The sequence below is a fragment of the Panulirus ornatus genome, chromosome 25 (genome assembly GCF_036320965.1).
Source record: "Panulirus ornatus isolate Po-2019 chromosome 25, ASM3632096v1, whole genome shotgun sequence".
In the NCBI taxonomy this organism is placed as follows: domain Eukaryota; kingdom Metazoa; phylum Arthropoda; class Malacostraca; order Decapoda; family Palinuridae; genus Panulirus; species Panulirus ornatus.
Genome location: NC_092248.1, coordinates 2,787,419 through 2,813,022, shown reverse-complemented (window position 1 = coordinate 2,813,022; position 25,604 = coordinate 2,787,419). Strand labels below are relative to the sequence as shown.

Below are 25,604 nucleotides of genomic sequence, written 5' to 3'. Positions count from 1 at the left end.
AGTTTCTTCTATGGTCATAACTATTCCCAGGTATCTAAAACATCCCACTTACTCTAGGTTTTCTTCAGTCAAACTCACACTGTAACCAAATTGTCTATCTCCCATGCTACTAAACATCATAACCCTAATTCTGTTAACATTAACTCTCTTCCTTTCACACTCACTCATGGAATGGCCCTGCCTCCCCACCCCAACCCAAACAAAATGCAGACTTTTGTATTTTATCTCCTTCATTATCCCATCCACAAACATATTAAACAACCAGTGACATCACTCACCCTTGATGCTGACCCATTTTTTCTTGGAATCTCTCATTCTTCTCCATTCCTACTCGCACATAAATACATTCCTCTCAATGAAATTTCACTGCTTCCAGTAGCTTTCCTCTTACGCTATACATTCATAGCACCTTCTGTCAACCTTATCCTGCCCTTTCTCTAGAACCATACATGCCATATAGGAATCCTCTTCTACTAAGTAATTTTCACACAAATTCTTCAAAACAAATACCTGACCCACAAATCATCTACTACCCCAGCAGAAGTCATAGTCCGCCCCCCCACCCAACTTTATGTCATATGCATGCTACCACCTCATCCCTCCCCAACAGTATGTTATATGCATGCCACCACCTCATCTTCCCAAACCTTAAGTTATGTGCATGCTGCCACCTCGCACAACTTTCCAGATATGCTCAGCAGACTTACACCTTTATAATTCAAGCATTTACTTCTGGCCCCCCTTGACCTTACATAATTGTTATTCATAGGTATTCTCCCAGTCCCCAGCCACCTCACCTTGACTCATATATACTTGCTGAAAATCCTGAATAACCAATTACCAACACAGTCACCCACTTTCATTCGAAATTAAGTTGCAGTTATCCCAACAACTCAATTTTTTTTTTGTCACACTTCAACTTTTGCAAGGCTTTGACCACCTCTTCTCTTTTCACCAAACTAATCACCATGACTTTCTTGTCTGTAACACCTCATATCTGCTACGCTTTCAACTAACATTCAGCAGTTTATGAAAAGACTCACTCCATCTTGCTTTGCCTGATGCCACTTCCTCATCTGCTCCCCTCATTGATGGTATTTTTCCTGTTCACTTCACCCTATTCACCTCCTTCTAAAATATTCTCTTATTCTCCTTGAAATTTACCAATACTTTCTCACCGTCTCTCATTTGCCATCTTTGTATCACTGGCCTCATTTTGATGCCGCATGCTGCTATATATTAGGGTCTTGGCAAGTCTTCAGTATTTGTAGACTTAAACTTGTACTTTAGTGAAAAGATGAGTTTAGCTCGAACATGATGATAGCGTGTTTCCATGAGACCCAATTCAAGGCAACTGGATATCAAGGTTAGTGCTTTGAATAATTTGGCTGCTTCCAAAATCAGTAGCATTCACTCCAGTCTTTGAGCAGGTGTCATTGCTTTGATCAGGATTTCAAGATCCTCAGAGGCAGGATTTATTATTTCTGTAATTTGGGATTTACAAAATAGGTTAAAATGATGCAGTGATACCAAGTGTGTTGAGATGGATTATGGCTTCATCAAAGAAGAGGGAGAAGTTTTGTTGGGTTTTAAGAGGAGGTTTCGGCAGATATTAGTTTTAAAGGCAGTAAATTTCACTGATTGTATCTATCCTACTGTGAACTCTTGTCCAAGTCTGATGAAAGTTGTGATGGGGTGAAACAGATCAAGAAGAGAAGATGAAGAAGATTTAAAGAAAGTGGAGGAATGTAGTTGGGTCTTAAAGTTATGAAGGCATACAATCAATCCTTTAATGAAAAGAGAGAAAAGTGCAGGAACTAATACAGAACCCTAAGGGACACCGCACTCAAATGGAAAGAAAGAAGAAGTTGATCCATCAACAATAACGACAATAATGGGAATCAGAGTAAGGAAAGATTACAGGAATCAGGGTGAATAAAGAGCCTTAAGAAGGGAGCTTCAATGATGAGACCCTGATATAAACCCTGTCAAACACCCTTGGTACATCATGGGCTGTTACATATGATTATTTAAGTCCCCCAGAGATCATGACCAGAAGCTCCATCCTTTTCTTTGCTCTATCTACCTAATCTTTCTCAGATATCATGACAAGAAGCTCCATCCTTTTCTTTGCTCTATCTACCTAATCTTTCTCAGATATCATGACAAGAAGCTCCATCCTTTTCTTTGCTCTATCTAATCTTCCTCAGAGATCATGACTAGAAGCTCCATCCTTTTCGTTGCTCTATCTACCTAATCTTTCTCAGAGATCATGACTAGAAGCTCCATTCTTTTCCTTGCTCTATCTGCACTAATCTTAGACTTTAACCCCTAACATTCTTCTTCCATTCCTGTCAAACAGGCGTACTAAAGATTATATATATATATATATATATATATATATATATATATATATATATATATATATAGAGAGAGAGAGAGAGAGAGAGAGAGAGAGAGAGAGAGAGAGAGAGAGAGAGAGAGAGAGAGAGATTGTACAGTAATTATCATTATATAAAATTAAGCATATTTTCAAATTTCTGTTAATTACAAGGATAGTGGGATCTTCTGATTATAATCCCCCCCACCTTCCATCCCCTTGGAATAATTTTTGGAAAAGCCAGTTTCCTCCTTCCATGAGGACCCTCCCAATCTGTCAGAACCTGCTGCTGCACCCCATGGCCTCACACTTTTTATGCCAGTTATTCAGGTTCCACCCACAAGATAAAGGGGGACGGAGCCAGTCAAGAAACTGGAAACTGGGCACATGTTAGAAAGGACATATCAAGATACTTCATAGCCATTGGGTAGTGGTTATATGGGCAACCTAAGGATAGAAAATTGCTGTTGGGTATATAATATTAATGTCTGCTTCATGTACTGTGGGATAAGAGTGGAACGCAAAAACTTGAGCTGAATCACATAGAATTTCATTCTAGAATACATGTATGCACCGATTAATATTATACTAATTATTTTTTTTTATATTAAAGCTTTATTAGCATCAAAAGGTTTGCTATATTTATTATACTGGTTGATAATTTTCCTCTCAGTTTACGCAGTCTCGAAGGTATTCTGCAGATATTATCAGTTTTCTTGTTTGTGAATATTGCTGCAAAATATATGATTTATATATATTCATAATACAGCGTTGAGGTTAACCATATTTATTGAAAGTTCAAAGATGTGCCACATTCTGTGGGGAAGGGGGGGGACTTTACTTTTTTTTCCAATATAAATAACCGATAAAAAAAAGACACCGGGAATATTCGAATACAAAGCATCTCTCTTAATAAGATACAGATCATGTTTATGTTGTGTATAAATTCCACGGAAAAGGTGGAATTTCAATATCAAAATTGTGATTACAGGAGAAATGTTGCAATGGAGGATGAGCCGGGCAGCCAATCAGGGAGGCGGGAGGCCGACGGCCCTCACGTTTGAATATTGTAAACACTGGGGGAGGTGAATGAGAGGTGGGATAGTGTCGGCAGTGCAGGGAAATGAGACATTTAACCTGGGATTCCTTTAATCACATTGGATTGACGTCATCTGGTCCAACATGAATGGCAAGCAGTCCATCTCGGGACCGTATAGGGCTACGAAACTGGTAAGTCCGTGACAAGAGGAACCGTTGGATGTCTCGCTCTCTCCCTCTACCTCGGTAGAGTTGACAGTTTTTACCTTATTTCGATGCTGAGACAGGATTTCAGGGACTCATTATCCTACCGGGTGTGGAGACAGATGTCTTTTAGAGTTGAGAAATGTCAGATTATGTCTTGGCGACGGTGTGAGATGCATGGGATTTAAATTGCCTCGTAGGATGACCCCGGTGGCTCAGAGGACTGGCAGTACGTAGATGGCATCCGAGGTAGTTATGAATAGTAGTAGTTTTACATTGCTGGTGGTGAAGAACAGTTCATTTTGAGGTGTTCATTGATCATATGCATGTAATTAGTTCTTTAAAGAGGGAACGGTAAGGGTAATTGCAGGCGCATGGTAAAGTTAAAGTAAGAATAATGGGATCTACCATAATGAGGATATATTCAGGAGCACAGTTGTATGATCTTCATTTCCGTTTAGTTATTAGTAGAGATCAGAAAACAGACGGCCCTTCCTTGCCCACCACCACCTCCAGCAATAAAACCCAGCTGGAAAACCTGTGAAAGAGCCATGAGAATCACAAAAAAGTGAGGATTTGATGTACCCAAAGTACTGCTAGAAGTTCCAGAGAAACTAGGTGTCTGTTGATTTATCCCAAATAAAGTGATAGTAGTGAGGGTTCTTTCTATTGGGGGAAATGTGGGATTAAGTTACATAAAAGTTAGACATGAAAAATTCAGCAAAGTCTATGGAAACATCAGCTAAGATACATTGGTCTCTTGCTGTAGATTCTGTGACATGGGTGCTTGTGGGAAGGTTAGGCAGTAGCGTGACTGGCTTCTCATTCTGTTTTCTGTATATTAAAAAAAATTTTGGTGGATGTGTAATGCTCAGTGATGAGTATGACTGGTATGCTTCAACTAGAATATTGTTTCCCCCATTTTTCCTTGATATTTATAACATTCACCCATCTTATTTAAGGCAAATTGATCTAATATGTTCTGCATCACTCTTCACTGTGTATGGTATTCTCAAAACATTGGACTAGCTTCGCAGGACCCAACTGATTAGAATCCAAATCTGTTTACCTGATGAGGATAAACTGATGAATTGCAAGTTCCAGTTAAAGGTACCTCAGAAATGATTTATGGATTTCAATGCAATGCATAACAGTAGACCTTATACTCAGTAGAAGTGATCCAGACCAGGTGAGTTGTGATTTGGAGTATCATTTTTACTATTGAATTATTTGTAAATGTCGGGATGACTATTTTGATGGGGAAGAATGTGGCGTTAAACTAAGTGAAAGTACTAGAAATCAACAGTACCTTAGAAAACCTCATCCAACATCACCTAGAGTTCAAGATTTGCTTTGATATCTATTGTTATAGTCAGAATATTCCTTGGAAGGAAACACACATTGCATGAGTACAGCAAACACAGTCAGTGAATAAACCTTGCAGCAGTTGAATACATAGACACCATAACATGCATATTTGCAACAAGTTGGTAAGGGAAGTGAAGTGAGGTTTTCACAGGTTTTGTTGATTCTTAGAAGTGCTTTGATTTTAAATCACAGTATCTTAACATCTTACCCCTTTTCACTAACAAATCTATTTTTATGGGATAAATCATGCTACTTCAGTCTAAATCTGTTCTGTGTACTTTGTAAGGAGTCCATTAATGTGTATATCTTCCACAAGTCATTTTTGTGATGCTTCTAAGTGGATCTTTACTGTACTGCTGTGGTGTTAAACTTTCGGGAGGAAATTGAAATGTGAAATGAGATAAGAGGATTTAATTTTGTGATGAGTTAATTATACAGGTATTTCTTCCTTACTGCAGTTGATTTAATTATTATTGGTATCATTAATGTATTTGTGTAGCCATGATTTACTCCTTGAATGGTGAAATTGGCTGTAAGTTCCTTTATGAATTTATAGTTAATCAACAGTTTTTTGTTAGTGTATTTTTTTCTCTCATCACGAGATATATTCCCTTTGAAAACGTGTATCAGGACCCTTCCATTCCTTGTGATTCCATTGAGAAGGCACCCGCCTTCGCTCACCCATTATGAATGATTCTGATGCAACTGTAGCTACTCTCTTGTTATTCAGGCCTGTCCTCAGCCAGTCAGCAACTGGCACCTGACTGACATCTACCCACACCCCTCCAGTTACTTAGAAGTCACTACTTAGAAGTCACAGTACTTGTGGATTGCTGCATTGGTATTTATGTCATGCTGTTGCTGTCGATTGGCTTGTTCATGTGTGGCTTTGGTGATTCTTGCTTTAGGAGTGTTCTTCCAATTCATCTCTGAAAGCATTTGTTTTAAACCCTCCTCTGTCATATGGGTATGATCTCATGCTTGCAGGGCAGACTTCAGAGGAGAGAAATGTAGGCTTTGAAAATTGAAGAACCTTTTCGCTCAAAGGCATTATCATGTAGTAATTTTTTGTGGTTTTCTTACTCTGTATCTTCTTTGAGTCTTAGGTTGACACTCAGTCTGAGGATTGTACTCTCTAAGTAGCTGAATGTGTTTTGGTTGATGACTTCAGAATAGTGGTGGTTGCTGATTGGCTGAATAACGAGCAAGCAGCTACAGTTACACTAGGGTAATTTGTAAATGGTGAGCAAAGGCTGGTGTTTCACAGTTATCATAAGGGCTAGAAGGGTCATGGCTCATGTATTCCTTAGGACTATACTTCATGCTTGGTGGATATTGATTCAGAAAGAAAAAGTTTTTCAGTTTTCAAAATATATAGTTTTATCACCTTTAAAGGTGTATCATGTTGCATGGTTACCTGTATTGGCTGTAATGTTGATTACTGTATTTGAATCATAATTTTATTTTTCAGTGGAATGATGCAGTACGGTCTTTTTACAATGGCATGCCAGTCTCTCGACATTGGCGGGGCTTGCGGCAATATGACAAGTGCTTTACGGCAATAGAAGCTATTGATTGGCTACACAATCACCTGCAAAATGACCCAAACTTTGGAAATAGTGTATCACGAGATCAAACTATTAAACTACTCAGGTATGTTTGAATTTCTGCATTGTATTGTACTATAAAACTATTTAGTTATTTACAGGGCTGTCATATCGAACTGCTTTTTGCTGAGTTGATTTCTCAGGTAAGACTTTAAGTGTCTTTTCATACACCCAGCTTTACTAACGAAAGAACTCAAGTGAACATGATTAAAAATGATGTGATTTTTAAAAGTTGTCTTTGTAGCATGTCAGTTATTGGATGAAAGAAAAGGTCATTAGTAAGCCAAGATACCACAAGGTGTAGTAGCCAGCTTGAGCCAGCCTTTGGTTGGTATGATGTGGTGATGCTGAAAACCTGATTTTTCACAACTAATGTATTCAGTGTTTTATGTGGTCATTAGATTATAGGATTTGTGGAAGTTTAGTTATATTTATTTTCTGATTTTTACGATTGAGATTATTAGGAATAATTAGGCTTTGATTTGTATCTTTTTCAGAAAATTCTTGAAGTCAGGTTTGATTGAAGATGTACGGGGGAGCACAGCACGACCTGATGACTTCAAGGACAATAGAGAACTCTACAGGTGCGTTAAGCTGAACAGCGAAAGGCAGCTGTATGGTAGAATTTTAATGATTTAGAATGTGAAATCGTATTTTTTTTATATATTTTTTTTAATGTTTACACCTGATATTGACTTGATTACAAATTTTCCATGCTTACTTAGAATAATGTTTTATTTGAGAGTATATGTTATAGCATAAGATGCATGGCTAGGCTATTGGTGCTATATTTCTGTTTAAGGAGAAAACCTCCAAACCAGGATATCCATAGTTGAAAGAATCCAAAGCCAATGCTAGTGCATTTGAAATTTTTGGTTTGAATCTGGGATAATAGTGTTTTCTGTTTTCACATTTAATTTTGCTGATTTTGATCTCATTTTGCTCTTACAATGGTAGTCTTACATCATCACATTCTTCCATCACTTGATCTAAAATGTAATAACCAGACTCAACAAATTTCAAGTGGAGACAAGGAAGATTTTGAGGTCAGAACAATAACTTTTACATGTTTTGTACATATACATTTTTTACACACAGTTGCATTTCCCATATTAACCTAGTCACATCAGGGGCATAATAACAAGAGCCTCATTTGCACTTTACAGTGCTCTGGCTGTCACATTCAGTGCATTGAAACCAGAGCCCTCCATCCGCAGCCAAGCCCCACAGGCTATTCCATGGTTTACCATTACTGCTTCCCATAACAGTGGAGGCATCTTCCCTAAACCAAGTATTTTTGATTACCAGTTCTCTTTCAGCACAGAACTCAGCACAACACTTGGTATGCCATCGATGCCACTAGCAGCATACCATCAAATCTGAAAAAATATCTGTCATTCAGAGAGTATTTGTTGGCACTTATTATTATAGTCAGTTTTAGAATGGGAAAAACAATTTATGATTTATGGTGGTATTAGAATTTTTTTTATATATTCATGTAATTAAAATTCCATGTGTGTAGGAAATATATAAGTAAGAAACTGTACAGTATGTGAAAGAAATACACATGTAAAAGATACATAGAAATGCATATGTATAGTATAAAGTCATGCCCTGAAAAGAAATAAAATATTGTGGGGATAGGGGAGAAAGAATACTTCCCATGCATTCCTCACGTGTCATAGAAGGTGACTACAGGGGATGGGAGCTGGGGGCTAGACACCCTCCCCTCATTGTATTTTAACTTTCTAAAAGGGGGAAACAGAAGGAGTCACGTGGGAAGTGCTCATCCTCCTCGGAGGCTCAGATTGGGGTGTCTAAATTTGTGTGGATGTAACCAAGATGAGAAAAAAGGAGAGATAGGTAATATGCTTAAGGAAAGGAGCCTGGATGTTTTGGCTCTGAGTGAAACGAAACTCAAGGGTAAAGGGGAAGAGTGGTTTGGGAATGTTTTGGGGTTGGTGAGAGGACAAGAGCAAGGGAAGGAGTAGCACTGCTCCTGAAACAGGAATGGTGGGAGTATGTGATAAAGTGTAAGAAAGTAAATTCTGGATTGATATGGGTAAAACTGAAAGTGGAGGGAGAGAGATGGGTGATTATTTGTGCATATGCAACTGGGCATGAGAAAAAAGATCATGAGAGGCAAGTGTTTTGGGAGCAGCTGAGTGAGTGTGTTAGTAGTTTTGATGCACAAGACCGGGTTATAGTGATGGGTGATTTGAATGCAAAGGTGAGTAATGTGGCAGTTGAGGGAAAAATTGGTGTACATGGGGTGTTCAGTGTTGTAAATGGAAATGGTGAAGAGCTTGTAGACTTGTGTGCTGAAAAAGGACTGGTGATTGGGAATACCTGGTTTGAAAAGAGAGATATACATAAGTATATGTATGTAAATAGGAGAGATGGCCAGAGAGCGTTATTGGATTGTGTGATAATTGATAGCACGAAAGAGAGACTTTTGGATGTTAATGTGCTGAGAGGTGCGACTGGAGGGATGTCTGATCATTATCTTGTGGAGGCAAAGGTGAAGATTTGTAGAGGTTTTCAGAAAAGAAGAGTGAATGTTGAGGTGAAGAGAGTGGTGAAAGTAAGTGAGCTTGGGAAGGAGACTTGTGTGAGGAAATGCTAGGAGAGACTGAGTGCAGAATGGAAAAAGGTGAGAGCAAAGGACGTAAGGGGAGTGGGGGAGGAATGGGATGTATTTAGGGAAGCAGTGATGGTTTGCACAAAAGATGCTTGTGGCATGAGAAGCGTGGGAAGTGGGCAGATTAGAAAGGGTAGTTAGTGGTGGGATGAAGAAGTAAGATTATTATTGAAAGAGAAGAGAGAGGCATTTGGACAAGTTTTGCAGGGAAATAATGTAAATGACTGGGATATGTATAAAAGAAAGAGGCTGGAGGTCAAGAGAAAGGTGCAAGAGGTGAAAAAGAGGGCAAATGAGAGTTGGGGTGAGAGAGTATCATTAAATTTTAGGGAGAATAAAAAGATGTTTTGGAAGGAGGTAAGTAAAGTGCGTAAGACAAGGAAACAAATGGGAACATCGGTGAAGGGGGCTAATGGGAGGTGATAGCAAGTAGTGGTGATGTGAGAAGGTGATAAAGTGAGTATTTTGAGGGTTTGTTGAATGTGTTAGATGATAGAGTGGCAGATATAGGGCATTTTGGTTGAGGTGTGTGAAGTAAGAGGGATAGGGAGAATGATTTGATAAACAGAGAAGAGGTAGTAAAAGTTTTGTGGAAGATGAAAGCCGGCAAGGCAGCGGGTTTCGATGGTATTGCAGTGGAATTTATTAAAAAAGGGGATGACTGTGTTGTTGACTGGTTGATAAGGATATTTAATGTATGTTTGACTCGTGGTGAGGTGTATGAGGATTGGTGGAATACATGCATAGTGCCATTGTACAAAGGCTAAGGGGATAAAGGTGAGTGCTCAAATTATAGAGAGATAAGTTTGTTGAGTACTCCTGGGAAATTATATGGGAGGGTATTGATTGAGAGGATGAAGGCATGTACAGAGCATCAGAGTGGGGAAGAGCAGTGTGGTTTCAGAAGTGGTAGAGGATGTGTGGATCAGGTGTTTGCTTTGAAGAATGTATGTGAGAAATACTTAGAAAAGCAAATGGATTTGTATGTAGCATCTATGGATCTGGAGAAGGCATATGACAGAGTTGATAGAGATGCTCTGTGGAAGATATTAAGAATATATGGTGTGGGAGGCAAGTTGTTAGAAGCAGTGAAAAGTTTTTATCGAGGATGTAAGGCATGTATATGAGTAGGAAAAGAGGAAAGTGATTGATTGGTTCTCAGTGAATGTCGGTTTCCGTCAGGGGTGCATGATGTCTCCATGGTTGTTTAGTTTGTGTATGGATGGGGTTGATAGGGAGGTGAATGCAAGAGTTTTGGAGAGAGGGGCAAGTATGCAGTCTGTTGTGGATGAGAGAGCTTGGGAAGTGAGTCAGTTGTTCGCTGATGATACAGCGCTGGTGGCTGATTCGTGTGAGAAACTGCAGAAGCTGGTGACTGAGTTTGATAAAGCTTGTGAAAGAAGAAAGCTGAGAGTAAATGCGAATAAGAGCAAGGTTATTAGGTACAGTAGGGTTGAGGGACAAGCCAATTGGGAGATAAGTTTAAATGGAGAAAAACTGGAGGAAGTGAAGTGTTTTAGATATCTGGGAGTGGATTTGGCAGCGGATGGAACCATGGAAGCGGAAGTGAGTCACAGGGTGGGGGAGGGGGTGAAGGTTCTGGGAGCGTTGAAAAATGTGTGGAAGGCAAGAACATTATCTCCGAAAGCAAAAATGGGTATGTTTGAAGGAATGGTGGTTCCAACGATGTTTTATGGTTGTGAAGCGTTGGCTATAGATAGAGTTGTGCGGAGGAGGATGGATGTGTTGGAAATGAGATGTTTGAGGACAATATGTGGTGTGAGGTGGTTTGATCGGGTAAGTAATAATAGGGTAAGAGAGATGTGAGGTAATAAAAAGAGTGTGGTTGAGAGAGCAGAAAAGGGTGTTTTGTAATGTTTTGGTGACAAGGAGAGAATGAGTGAGGAAAGATTGATGAAGAGGATGTATGAGTCAGAGATGGAGGGAATTAGAAGTGGGAGACCAAATTGGAGGTGGAAAGATGGAATGAAAAAGAGCGATCGGGGCCTGAACATGCAGGAGGGTGAAAGGCGTGCAAGGAATAGAGTGAATTGGAAAGATGTGGTATACTGGGGTCGATGTGCTGTCAATAGATTGAACCAGGGCATGTGAAGCATCTGGGGTAAACCATGAAAAGTTTTGTGATGCTTGGATGTGGAAAGGGAGCTGTGGTTTTGGTGCATTATACATGACAACTAGAGACTGAGTGTGAACGAATATGGCCTTTGTTGTCTTTTTCTAGCCCTACATCGTGCGCATGCAGGGGGAGGGGTGTCATTTCATGTGTGGTGGCGTGGCGATGGGAATGAATAAAGGCAGCCAAGAATGAATTATGTACATGTGTATATATGTATATGTCTGGGTATGTATATATATGTATATGTTGAAATATATAGGTATGTGTGAGTGTGGATGTGTATGTATATACATGTGTATGTGGGTGGGTTGTCCCATTCTTTCGTCTGTTTCCATGCGCTACCTCGCTAACATAGGAGACAGCGACAATGTATGATAAAATAATAGATAATAGTGTTGTGATAAGTGTGCAGAATTTAGAAAAGAATTACATCTTGATGAAGCTTATGATTATTATGTATTTACATACACAAGGGTAATCCTTACTGTCAGCATAGGCCCTCCACTATCCACTCAACATCCTTATACACCAGCATAATGGAAAGTATAATACTTATTCATTTTGATAAACATTTTTAAGGAAAAATAATCTTTAGACTTTTTCTGCATATAGGGAATCAATCATGGAGGCAAAGCTTGTTGTTTAAGGCTTAGGAATGTAAAACCCAAGTAAGACGATTGGTATCTATAATTAGTGAATATGCTTAACTCAAACACTGCTCATTCCCAGTGAATTTGAACTGGAGGTCTTTTACATGTATGATTTAATGTTATGTTCTGTGGTAAATTGGTTTAGTTTGTGTACATTGTCCTCAAAACTTATGGTCAGAAAAGAGTTTGAAGAGGAAGAAACACGTCCACAAAGTGAAAGTAGAGAAATGTATGAGATATCTGGATCAAAACCATATTTATTCCAAACTAGAAAAGGAGGATGTTAATCCAGAATGGAATGAAAAAAGTGGACACATGAAATATGGATTGAGAAGTAAATATGGCTTAAAGAAGGGATGGAAAAGTTGAAGCATGGGATAATAAGGTGATTTGGATGTATAGGAAGGACAGACGTGGAAAAGATGACTAAGAGTATGAAGGAAAGGAAAGAGTGAAAGGGAAGGCCAAGAATAGGTAGGACGAACAAATGGGGAGTATGTGGAAAAGAGGCATCAGCTTTGAGGGATGTTTGGATTATGTAAGCAGAGAAGACTGCACATATCTTTATCTTGGACAATAGGAAATGACTTTATTAATGCAGTTCATGAATATTAACGGTGTGTCCAGCTTGTTGTCTCCCACTTTCCTGTGTGGTCTTTTACAAAGTAAAGTGAATGCATATCAGAAGTGGAAAACTGAGGAGATGAATGGATATGATGAAATATATTTTGAGGGATTAGGGCCTGAACATGTAGGAGGGCGTGAGTTGTGAAAGGGATGGAGCAAATTGGAGAGATGTGAAGTACATAAGACAATGTGCGATCAGTGGGCCAAACCAGGATAAGTGAAATGGATGGGGGCAACCAAGGAAAGGTCTGTGGATAGGGTGTTCTGGTTTTGGTGCATTATACATGACAGCTGGAGAGTGGATGTGAATAAAGTGTTGGCACACTCTTGCAGTTGTTGGGAAAGAAACAAATTTCTGTTTGACCCTTTCATTAGGCAATTGAGTCGTATGGCCTCTCTGATTGTGAAAAAAAATTCCTTATGAATTAAGACAACCATTCTTGGGTTAGGAATAACATTATTTTACTGGATTGTCCAAGTATAATTTTGCATTAAGATCCATGACTATATGATTAAGTGCTCAAAAATCTATCAAAATCATTATTTTTCACATGAATTAAACCATTCTTGGCTTAGGTAAAACAGTTAGGGAGACTCTTTTGCCATGGTCACCCTCTTGAGGGGGTTCCCAAAGGGAACAGGCATCAGAGATAAAGATAGATAGATAGAAGTATGGGCAGTTGGAGGGGGTGTTATGGGTGGCAGATATCAAAAGAAGCATGTGACCATCCACTGTGGTCACTAGTGAGCTACTGAGGCCTCCTTATAGTTCCATTTACATATCCTTTGTTTGACTTCCCATCCCACATAGCCTAAAATGTGATTAGAATTCAGATTATGGAAGAAAAGTACACATTTAGAGTGATGCTAACAGCATCTTGCTGCACAAGGCAATCAGGTGATGCTCACAGTACCAGGAGAGTAAAGGAGGCATAAAATTCATCCTCTCCTGGTTTTGGAAATAGATTACATAAGATATAGTGTGTGGTTAATGAAGTCCTTTGTGTAGTTGGTCTTGCTGCAGCATTTAAGTATTTTTAGTATTTGTCTGGTTTGGTTTTAAATCAAAGATGCTTAAAATGAACTGGCATTAAACAGACCCCTAAAATGCTTAGACCAAGAATTGTATCTGGTCTTATTGTTATTTACCATTTTGATGAAAATACAGATTTATGGTTGAATATTAGTTTGAGTATTAAATGTATTCAGTCCATGTTTCTTATTTAGCAAAGCAAAGCTTTGAATAAACTTCAAGTTGATAATGATTGTGCTCATGGATGTTTTTGCCCCTTCACAGGTTCAGTAATAGATCACCTTTGAAAGCACTACGCACCCCTCGCACTCCTGGTAGGTCAGTTTTGGGAACTTTGAATTCCAATACTTCAAACAATAGACAAAACCAAGATGAGGGAGCCTCACCAGTGTTGAAAAGAAGGTCACATGGATCTGTCAGGGAGGTTAGTCACTGGATTAATCGTTTCAAGGTTAGGCATTTCTGAAGAGATTGATGATGGGATATGTTTGGCGAGATATGAATTACTACTGATTCATATTCGCATATTTATCTCTGAAAGATCTTGTATCGGGGAAGACCTGAAATACAAAAGAACGAGCAAGAAGCATGATAGAGTGCTTATTCCATCTCTCATGTATGTATCTGAAATGGCTTTTCTTGGTTCAGATAGGTCAAAATTAAGAGCAGTAGAAATGGATAACTTATACAGTATTATTAGAATCAGAGGTGTAGATAGGATGAAATTGAGAAAAACATGATGTAAAGAAATAATGAGGTCACAGTGATGAAAGACCCCTATGATGATATAGACAGACAGTGATAGGTTAGTAGTATAACTGGAGGTCCAGGAAGTTAGAGCCCGAAATAGATGGATAGATGTAGTGAGTGAATTAAGGCAAAGTATTTCAGGTGAGGATGTCAGAGGAATAATTTTTGATCTTGTACTGTGAAATTCATATTTCTGCTTGATAAAAAAACTAAATGTGAAGAAGCATGTATAGTAATGAAGAGGCTCGTTCGCTCTGACACAGTGTAAATATGGGGGTTGATGTGTGTGTGTGTGTCAGTAAGAGGTTGTATTGATGTGAAACCTTAATTTTCCTTGATCTTGCTGAGTGATGTAGTGATTTGCTCTTATGGCACATATTATTTTCACCATCAGTACATCATCATTGTTGGTAACGTAAAATTGAAAACCTTAGTAGTGAAGACTGCTTTATTATGCAAAGCAGACTAAACAACTTTCAGTAAATCATCTGTTGTTCACATGTGTCAGTCTTCCCTTCCTTGTAGCGTTTACCATTGATTTGATTTCAGTCCACCAAAGGCATTCGAAGTGAAGATGCAGAGAGAGAGCGAGGTGGTTCTCTCCGCACCAAGATCAAACCCAGAAGGGTAGAATCACTTCATTCTGGGGAGAATGCAGTCAATGAGGTGAAAGACCATGGAGGCATGCAAGAGTGTCACCTTATAGCCAAGCAGCTGTCCAAGGCTGAAATAAATGATGTGTGGAAACATGTGCTCCTTGGCAAGTAAGTTAGGGCCAGGATTCAATGCATGATTAATAACAGCTTAAGTTCAGTATTGCCATTCACATAGTCATGAATGTAGTCATTGTTGAAATACTTACAAATAAATAGTTATATAATCTTTAGCAATTTTCATTTAATTCCCCATCAATTAGATTAATTCACAGAGCATTTCTTAAAAGTGCATGCTACAAAATTTTTTATGTCTCCTTAGAAAGATGGGTTTTAGTGAGTTTTTTCATAAATTAGATACTGTAACTATCATTTCTTCAATTACTTCTTTTTACTTTAGAGTAGATTACTTCCTAGAGTAAGCCACTTTTGATTACTTACCTGCTATCTCGAAATGACATACCCTCTTTATATAGCATTAGTTTGCTTGGTATTTGAGAAAGGTGAGTGCCAGAGTACTAATGAGACTTGTTAACTGTAAATTGCACCATTAATGATGAATAGAGAATTGAGCCCTGTAAGCTCAAATCACCCGTAGTATCAGAGAACGTAGTCATAATATTCAGATACCCCTGAATGGATATGGATCATATTATAACAGTTATATAACTGACAATAACATACATTCAAATAGTAAGCATTTAGGGTAAGGAAAGATTTTCCTTAACCGTAAAGCATTTCAAGTGAGTAATTGTTGGATGTGTGTAGAGACCTTTATGTGAAGAGGAGGCTATACCATGTATAAAGAATATTTAAGTAAGAGGTTGAGATTTACCTTGGGACTGGTGGTAGACTGAATTCCTGGTTTGAAATTGAAGTTGATGTGACAAACAGTTTGCCATTGCTTACTGAAAGTATTGGTAACATAGAGGGAGAATAATGGGGTAGAGGGGAGAATGAATATCACATGCATATTACTGCATGTTGCAGAATGCAACAAAAGGGACAGGAGTAGGGGAATGGAAATCCTTTCTTCTTTTTTAGAAGGAATATGATATCTAGAGATTGGACATGTACAAATGAGATTGTTGTTCATTTGTTTTTGATGCTTGCTCAGTACTAAATTGGGAAAAGCCGTCATTTATAAAATAATGTCGGAATCAAAAGAAGGCGAGGGAGGAGTGTTCCCCTGATGCAAAACAAAGACATATAAATGTGCATGGTTGTAACCAGGATAAATTGAAGGGAAGGGTAGTTGCCATGATGAGAAAAACTTAGGTTTTGTAGGTCTTCCGAGCTAAGAAATATTGAAGAGTTATCCCCTTTCCACAAGAGAGGGGGTGACAGTGCTGTTTATTGGTTTGTCAAGATTTTTCAGTATATGTATAGCTTAAAGTAAGGTGCCTGAGGACTGATGAAATTCCTGTTTAATGCCAGTATATAAAGGCAAGGAGAAAAAACATGAATGTTTCAATTACAAAAGTACCAGTATGTTGCCTATACTGGTAAGTTGTATGGGAGGGTAGTAGCATGCACAGAGCATCAGGTTAGGAAGGAACAATGTGGTTTTAGAAGTTGTTGAAAATGTTTGGACCAGGTTTATTCTTTGAATAAGTTGTGTGAGAAATGTATGATAGAGGTTGATAGAGATTTGTTTTGGAAAGTGCTATGAATATATAGTGTGGGAGGAAAGCTACTAGAAGCAGTGAGGAATATTTATCGAGAGAGTGAGGAATGGAGGAGGGAGAGTGGTTCCAGTTGAAGGTGGGTTTGCTTCAAGGGTGTTTGATGTCACCATGGCTGTTTGATTTATGGATGTGATAGTGAAGGAGGTAACTGTTAGGGTCCTGGAGAGAAGGGCCGATCTACTGTATGCTTAGGGTTTAGGAGGCCTGAGAGGAGAGTCATTTAATATTTGCAGATGACACAACTCAAGTGGCAGATTTGAGTGAGAATTTGCAGAAACCAGTGTCAGAGTTTGGGAGGGTATGTAAAAGGAGGAAGTTGAAAATTTGTTGTTAGTAATAGGAAGGTTATTGAGTTTAACTGGGGAGTGAGGTGGGTTGGTCAGAGTGTGGACACAGTAGCAGATGGAACCATGGAAGCTGAAATAAGCCATAGGGTGGGTTAGAGGATTAAGGTCCTGGGTGCATTAATGAGTGTGTAGAGAAGGGTCACTGTCTGGGAGGGCAAAGATGGGTATGTCTAATAGTATAATAGTCCTGATAGTGCTGTAACATGGAAACATGGATGAATGATAGGATAAAGAGTGAATCAGAGATAGAGGGCTGTGAGACCATCAGAGCAAACAGAGATACAACTAAGGTGGCCTAGCAATCTGTCTATAAGAAGCAAACATAAGGGAGATTGCTTTTTAAGACTGTCACCTAAAATGAAAATTGACAGCTGTAAGAATATCAGTAACATGATGTCCTGGCCATGCAAGAGTATGTTAGATGAAGATGGTTAGCACAAAAAATTGAGTTGCTGAGATGTTGAGGTCTTGAACCAATAGTATTATGGTCAGGTGCCTTTAATTTTGATTTTGTAGAAGGGGAGACGAATAGATTATGGATGCAGGTGTGAAATGAAATCAGCAAACATTGCTTTGGCAGATGAAAGGAGCAGTTAAGTAAGTGAATAACATTGCATGAGACGTTTATCATAATACATACTTTAAACGTATCAACAAGAAACAACACCATTTTCCTGTTCTTCACAAATGTCATTTATCTCACATTTAGTTGAACAAAACCAGCATCTCAGATTACTTTATAGAAGTGGCCACTTATTGTAGCCTAGAAATAGGTGAAGGCAGAATGCTGGAGGGAATGACATAAACAGTCTAAAGAACCTAAATTTTATCATTAATCAGGAGATTGATAGTAAACATAAACTTATGGTTAAAAGTAGTGGGAAGTGAAATTGAGGTTTTCTACCTGAGTAAAGAATAATGATTAAAAGGGTAATACCATTTAACACTGTAACATTCACAAATGAAGATCTTTGCCACATGATCAACATCCATAGGTGAAGATCCTTGCATTGTGAATCCCTCCCACAGTTTCAAGGGTATGTTCTAGGTTGGGGTTGGAATGGGGCATGCATGGGTGTTGAATGCTTACACAGGACAATCACTCTGTCACCTTGCAAACATGACTGGGAGGAAAGTGCACAGTTAGCATTGATGTGTCCATGATTGGCTGTTTCTGCTGAAAACATGGCTACAACTGTATAGATGTTACTGATAAAGTCTCTTATGAAATACATTTATAAATTATGTGTTTTTAAAGGAATGAAAGCAAGACGACAATTATTTCATCAAAATGAAAGATAAAAAAAATTATTATGAAGACAAATTACAGGAATATTGCCCACCCTTATCTCTAGTAGCGATGGAGCAGTAGCTTACTGTTGGAATTACAAGGTTAAGCTTACTTTTATCCTTTCTTATATCATTTTGTAGGGACAAAAACATTTGTAAGGGTACAAAAGCCTTACATGTTTAGGAAGGGGGTTCCCAACAATGGATCGCCTGAGGTAGTGTTGGAGTGGTTAATCTTCAAGTGGAAGAAGTGGGGGAGGGGCAGAGAAACAGTCTTCAGGTGATTTCTATAGTCATATAGGGTGTGACTTCTTGGAGGTGGCTGTGACTTTTGCTTTACTTCCTCTAGACCTAATCCGACCCAACCAAATTCAACCTACCCTAGCCAAACATAACCTAACCAAACTAGCCCAGCATAATCTAACCAAACTAACCCAACCCAACTTGGGATTGTGGTTCTTTAAGTGTAGCAAACTGGAAGAGTGAATCAGCAGGTGAGAACTATGGGAGGATGATTCTTCAGATGAAGAAGAAAAAAATGTGGATGTTGCAGGCTTAAGAGTGGTAAAGAAAAATCTGTTATTAGGTACAGTAGGGTTGAGGGACAAGTCAATTGGGAGGTAAGTTTGAATGGAGAAAAACTGGAGGAAGTGAAGTGTTTTAGATATGTGGGAGTTGATTTGGCACCAGATGGAACCATGGAATAGGAAGTGAATCATAAGGTGGGGAAGGGGATGAAAGTTCTGGGAGTGTTGAAAAATGTGTGGAAGTTGAGAACATTATCTTGGAAAGCAATAATGGGTATGTTTGAAGGAATAGTGGTTCCAACAGTGTTATATGGTTGCAAGGCGTGGGCTATAGAGAGTTGTGCGGAGGAGGGTGGATGTGCTGGAAATGAGATGTTGAAGAACAATATGTGGTTTGATCGAGTAAGTAATGAAAGGGTAAGAGAGATGTGTGGTAGTAAAAAGTGTGGTTGAGAGAGCAGAAAAGGGTGTTTTGAAATGGTTTGATCACATGGAGAGAATGAGTGAGGAAAGATTGACAAAGAGGATAAATATGTCGGAGGTGGCGGGAATGAGGAGAAGTGAGAGACCAAATTGGAGGTGGAAAGATGGAGTGAAAAAGATTTTGAGTGATCAGGGCCTGAATATGCGGGAGGGTGAAAGACGTGCAAGGAATAGAGTGAATTGGAACGATGTGGTATACCGGGGTTGACATGCTGTCAATGGATTGAACCAGGGCATGTGAAGCGTCTGAGGTAAACCAAGGAATGTTTTGTGAGGCCTGGATGTGGAAAGGGAGCTGTGGTTTTGGTGCATTATACATGACAGCTAGAGACTGAGTGTGAACAAATGTGGCTTTTGTTGTCTTTTCATAGTGCTACCTCGCACACATGTGGGAGGAGGGGGCCTTCATTTCATGTGTGGTGGGGTGGCGACAGGAATGAATAAGGGCAGACTATGAATTATGTGCATGTGTATATATGGATATGTCTGTGTGTGTATATATATGTATACATTGAGATGTATAGATATGTATATGTGCTGTGTGTGGATGTGTATATATATACATGTGTATATGGGTGGGATGGGCCATTCTTTCGTCTGTTTCCTCGTGCTACCTTGCTGAAGTATAAAAGTATAATAGCTGTGGTTTCAGTGCGTTATACATGACAACTAGAGACAGTGTGAACGAATGTGGACTTTGGTGTCTTTTCTTAGCGCTACCTTGTGCACATGTGGGGGGGAGGAGGTTGTTATTTCATGTGTGGTGGAGTGGCGATGGGAATGAGTAAAGGCAGACAGTATGAATTATGTACATGTGTATATATGTATACGTCTGTGTGTGTATATATATGTATACGTTGAGATGTATAGGTATGTATATTTGCGTGTGTGGATGTGTATGTATATACATGTGTATGTGGGTGGGTTGGGCCATTCTTTCGTCTGTTTCCTCGCGCTACCTTGCTAATGTGGGAGACAGCGACAAAGTGAAATAATGATAGGAATAAAAAAAGTATAATGAATGGGGATAGGGGAGAAAGAATACTTCCCACGTATTCCCTGCGTGTCGTAGAAGGCGACTAAAAGGGGAGGGAGCGGGGGGCTGGAAATCCTCCCCTCTCGTTTTTTTTTTTTTTAATTTTCCAAAAGAAGGAACAGAGAATTGGGCCAGGTGAGGGTATTCCCTCAAGGCCCAGTCCTCTGTTCTTAACGCTACCTCGCTAATGCGGGAAATGGCGAATAGTTTGAAAGAAAGAATAAATATATTTCGCAATAATCTCACTAGAGCTAGCCAGTATGGATGTGTACCAGGTAAAAGCATACAAATGCAGCTATTAGTACTCCTAGTATTTGAAATGCCATGAAATATTGAAAGAGTTTGAATTTGGCTGTCCAAAAAGAAGAGAGGTATGTATAACACATGCACAGCAGCAGATGGAAGGCAAAGTTTAACATATTAAATCTAAAAACATCTCATCAAGGAAGATACAGAATTATCAAGCCTAGAAAGATATTGGGTAAAGATGTACAAATGTTTTCTCATTAAGAGAGTCGTGGGAACATTTAATGAGATACTAGGAGAAATAAGAAACATGCATGGAGTAATCACAGAAATATTCAGAAGGCACAGCTCTTGGCTGAAGTCCGTACATGATGAACCTCAATTTTATTATTATTTGAGAGGTGTGACAAAAGAAATAGTGTAATTCATCAAGCAGTGCATGCAGTGAGTGCTGTGCACTGGCCCTGCCACTTGGACAAATCTCTTTCTCCCTGGCATAGGGAAGAATGAACATACAGGAGGGAAGAATATCCAGTCCCCACTTTGCTCCTGTTACAGGTATAGGTACCTTCTATGGGTAACGATATTTCTTAGTTAATGCACAAATGATTCTCCTTATTGAGTAAGGTAGCCATAGAAACAGGCAGCCAATGGCATACATCCACTCTCCAACTGTTGAGTTTAATGCACTGAAACCAGAATCCACCATCCACACCCAAGCCCCACAGACTCTTCAGTGGTTTACCTTGATTTTGCTATACCCTGGTTCAGCCCATTCACAGCACGTTGTCTCCTGTATATTACATAGAACCATTTCATTATGTTCTGTGCATGCCATTCGTCCTCCAGAATGTTTGAACTCCAATACCCCAAAGCCTCCTGCAATCCATTTGTCAAACACATTTATTTTGAAATTTGCCTGCTTTCTCTGCCTTAGCAAGGTATTAGATATGGTACAGGTGAGTGAGCCTTTTGAGGAAATATCCTTACTTTTAGAAAATCAGAAAGAAGGGTCATTGTGTCCAGCCCCTCACTTCCACCTGTTTTAGTCACCTACAACACACAGGGTAATAATTACTCTCATCTCCAGGAAAAATGATAATGATAATATAGGGGCAGGTCTACAGGGATGGGGAGCATGGGAGGTTAATTAGTTGCTGTTTGCAGATGGTGGTTCTGGTAGCAGACTCAGAGACAAACTCCAATAACTGGTATTGGAGTTTAGGAGCATGTGTGAAAGGAGAAAGTTTAGTGGGAATGTGCACAAAAGCAAGGTAATATGGTGCAGCAGGGGAATGAGACTGGATAGTCTGAGAATAAATTTGAAGGACTTGGAGAAAGTGAAGAGCCTCAGATACATGGAAGTGGATTTTTCATTAGATGGAACCATTAAGACATAGGTGAGGTATAGGATGGGAGAAGGGGCAAAGATACTGGATGACAAGAGTGTATGAAAGGAGAGGTCAGTTTTGGTTAGGATAAAGTGGTTATGTTAAAGTTATAGTAGTGTTGTATTGATGCAAGGCTTGGGAAAAGGAAAAGTAGTGGATGTGTTGAAAATGAAATGTTTGGAAGCAGTATATGATGTGAAGTAGGTTAGTTGTGGAAGGAATGGTATTGCAAGAGAGAGTTGTGTAGTAAGCAAATTATGATTAATTGAGCTGACCAGTTTGTGCTAAAATTTGTCAAATATATTGAGAGAATGAGTGAAGAAAGACTGACTAAGATGATTTATGTGTCAGAAGTGGATGGAGGAAGGGAAAGGGGCAGACCAGGAATGAGATGGAAAGATAAGAGAGGCTGTAGGATGTCAGGGCTTGAACATTTATGTGGATGAAAGATTTGCATTGGATGGAATGAATTAGTTTGTTGTGGTATGTGGAGTGCAATATAATGTCATTGTGCTGAAATAGGGCATATGAGGTGGTCAAGGTAAAGTACAGAATAGTCTGTGGGGCTTAGCTATGGATGTTACACGCTGGTTTTGATACATTATACATGACTGCTGACAGTGGATATGTGCAAATGAATCTGGTGTTTGTCTGTTCCTAATATCATCTTTTTGAGGTGGGAGAAGAATTATGTATGAAGAAATATATGATAATAATAACTGGGATGAAGAGAGTGGTGAGAGTAAGTGAGCTTGGGAAGGAGACTTGTGTGAGGAAGTACCAGGATAGACTGAGTACAGAATGGAAAACGGTGAGAACAAAGGATGTAAGGGGAGTGGGGGAGGAATGGGATGTATTTAGGGAAGCAGTGATGGCTTGCACAAAAGATGCTTGTGGCATGAGAAGTGTGAGAGGTGGGCAGATTAGAAAGGGTCGTGAGTGGTGGGATGAAGAAGTAAGATTATTAGTGAAAGAGAAGAGAGAGGCATTTGAACGATTTTTGCAGGGAAATAATGCAGATGACTGGGAGATGTATAAAAGAAAGAGGCGAGAGGTCAAGAGAAGGATGCAAGAGGTAAAAAAGAGGGGAAATGAGAGTTAGGATGAGAGAGTATCATTAAATTTTAGGGAGAATAAAAAGATGTTTTGGAAGCAGGTAAATAAAGTGTGTAAGACAAGGGAACAAATAGCAACATCAGTGAAGGGGGCTAATGGGGAGGTGATAACAAGTTGTGGTGATGTGAGAAGGAGATGGAGTGAGTATTTTGAAGGCTTGTTGAATGTGTTTGACGATAGAGTGGCAGATATAGGGTGTTTTGGTCGAGGTAGTGTACAAAGTGAAAGGGTTAGGGAGAACGATTTGGTAAACAGAGAAGAGGTAGTAAAAGCTTTGCAGAAGATGAAAGCCAGCAAGACAGCGGGTTTCAATGGTATTGCAGTGGAATTTATAAAAAAAAAAAGGGGGGGTTGACTGTATTGTTGACAGGTTGGTAAGGTTATTTAATGTATGCATGACTCATGGTGAGGTGCGTGAGGACTGGCAGAATGCTTGCATAGTGCCATTGTACAAAGGCAAAGGGGATAAAAGTGAGTGCTCAAATTACAGAGGTATATTTTGTTGAGTATTCGTGGTAAATTATATGGGAGGGTATTGATTGAGACAGTGAAGGCATGTACAGATCATCAGATTGGGGAAGAGCAGTGCAGTTTCAGAAGTGGTAGAGGATGTGTGGATCAGGTGTTTGCTTTGAAAAATGTATGTGAGAAGTACTTAGAAAAGCAAATGGATTTGTATGTAGCATTTATAGATCTGGAGAAGGCATATGATAGAGTTGATAGAGATGCTCTGTGGAAGGTATTAAGAATATATGATGTGGGAGGCAAGTTGGTAGAAACAGTGAAAAGTTTTTTCTCGAGGATTTAAGGCATGTGTACGAGTAGGGAGAGAGGAAAGTGATTGGTTCTCAGTGAATGTTGGTCTGTGGCAGAGGTGCATGATGTCTCCATGGTTATTTAATTTGTTTATGGATGGGGTTGTCAGGGAGGTGAATGCAAGAATTTTGGAAAGAGGGGCACGCATGCAGTCTGTTGTGGATGAGAGAGCTTGGGAAATGAGTCAGTTGTTTGCTGGTTATACAGCGCTGGTGGCTGATTCGTGTGAGAAACTGCAGAAGCTGGTGACTGAGTTTGGTAAAGTGTGTGAAAGAAAGCTGAGAGTAAATGTGAATAAGAGCAAGGTTATTAGGTACAGTAGGGTTAAGGGACAAGTCAGTTGGGAGGTAAGTTTGAATGGAGAAAAACTGGAGGAAGTGAAGTGTTTTAGATATCTGGAAGTGGATTTGGCAGCGGATGGAACCGTGGAAGAGGAAGTGAATCATAGGGTTGGGGAAGGGGCGAAAGTTCTGGGAGCATTGAAAAATGTATGGAAGTCGAGAATGTTATCTTGGAAAGCAAAAATGGGTATGTTTGAAGGAATAGTGGTTCCAACAATGTTATATGGTTGTGAGGCGTGGGGTATAGATAGAGTTGTGCGGAAGAGGGTGGATGTGCTGGAAATGAGATGTTTGAGGACAGTATGTGGTGTGAGGTGGTTTGATCGACTAAGTAATGAAAGGGTAAGAGAGATGTGTGGTAATAAAAGAGTGTGGTTGAGAGAGCAGAAGAGCGTTTTTTGAAATGGTTTGGTCACATGGAGAGAATGAGCGAGGAAAGATTGACAAAGAGGATATGTGTGTCAGAGGTGGAGGGAACGAGAAGTGAGAGACCAGATTAGAGGTGGAAAGTTGGAGTTAAAAAGATTCTGAGTGATTGGGCCCTGAACATGCAGGAGGGTTAAAGGCATGCAAGGAATAGAGTGAATTGGAACAATTTGGTATACTGGGGTCGACATGCTGTCAATGGATTGAACCAAGTCATGTGAAGCGTCTGGGGCACACCATGGAAAGTTTTGTGGGGCCTGGATGTGGAAAGGGAGCTGTGGTTTCGGTGCATTATACATGATAGCTAGAGACTGATTGTGAGCGAATGTGGCCTTTGTTGTCTTTTCCAAGTGCTACCTCGTGCACATGTGGGAGGAGGGGGCTGTCATTTCATGTGTAGCGGGGTGGCGACGGGAATGAATAAGGGCAGACAGTATGAATTATGTACATGTGTATATATGTATATGTCTGTGTGTGTATATATCTATGTATACATTGAGATGTATAGGTATGTATATGTGCGTGTGAGGATGTGTATGTATATACATGTGTATGTTGGTGGGTTGGGCCATTCTTTTGTCTGTTTCCTTGTGCTACCTTGCTAATGCGGGAGACAGCGACAAAGTATAATAAAATAATGTAAAATGATAATAACTGCTGGTAGTAATAATTACAATACAGTAATGATAATGTTCCATGTTATAAAAATTGAAATACAAGGAGGGAAGGATTTCCACTCCCCATTCCTGCAACATGCTGTCAATGGACTCAACCAGGATTTATGAAGTTGCTAGGAGAAACCATAGAAA

The 25,604-nt window shown here is 39.4% G+C and overlaps 1 protein-coding gene across 6 annotated transcripts in view; it reads left to right on the top strand.

Moving 5' to 3' along the window:
• The first annotated feature begins 3,402 nt into the window (after window positions 1-3,402).
• The window catches only part of LOC139757170 (DEP domain-containing protein 1A-like), a 65,739-nt gene continuing 43,537 nt past the window's right edge, over window positions 3,403-25,604 (top strand). For 5 of the 6 annotated variants that reach the window (XR_011714524.1, XM_071677290.1, XM_071677292.1 and 2 more), the window contains exons 1-5: window positions 3,403-3,610; window positions 6,462-6,643; window positions 7,095-7,181; window positions 13,950-14,109; window positions 14,985-15,199. Coding sequence is in view for 5 of the 6 variants with exons in the window: in XM_071677290.1 (XP_071533391.1) it covers window positions 3,563-3,610; window positions 6,462-6,643; window positions 7,095-7,181; window positions 13,950-14,109; window positions 14,985-15,199 (692 nt within the window). In the remaining variant the exon portion in view is untranslated. Of the gene's footprint in view, window positions 3,611-3,654; window positions 3,872-6,461; window positions 6,644-7,094; window positions 7,182-13,949; window positions 14,110-14,984; window positions 15,200-25,604 lie in introns of those variants that run through there. The other variant, XM_071677289.1, reaches the window with a different exon arrangement.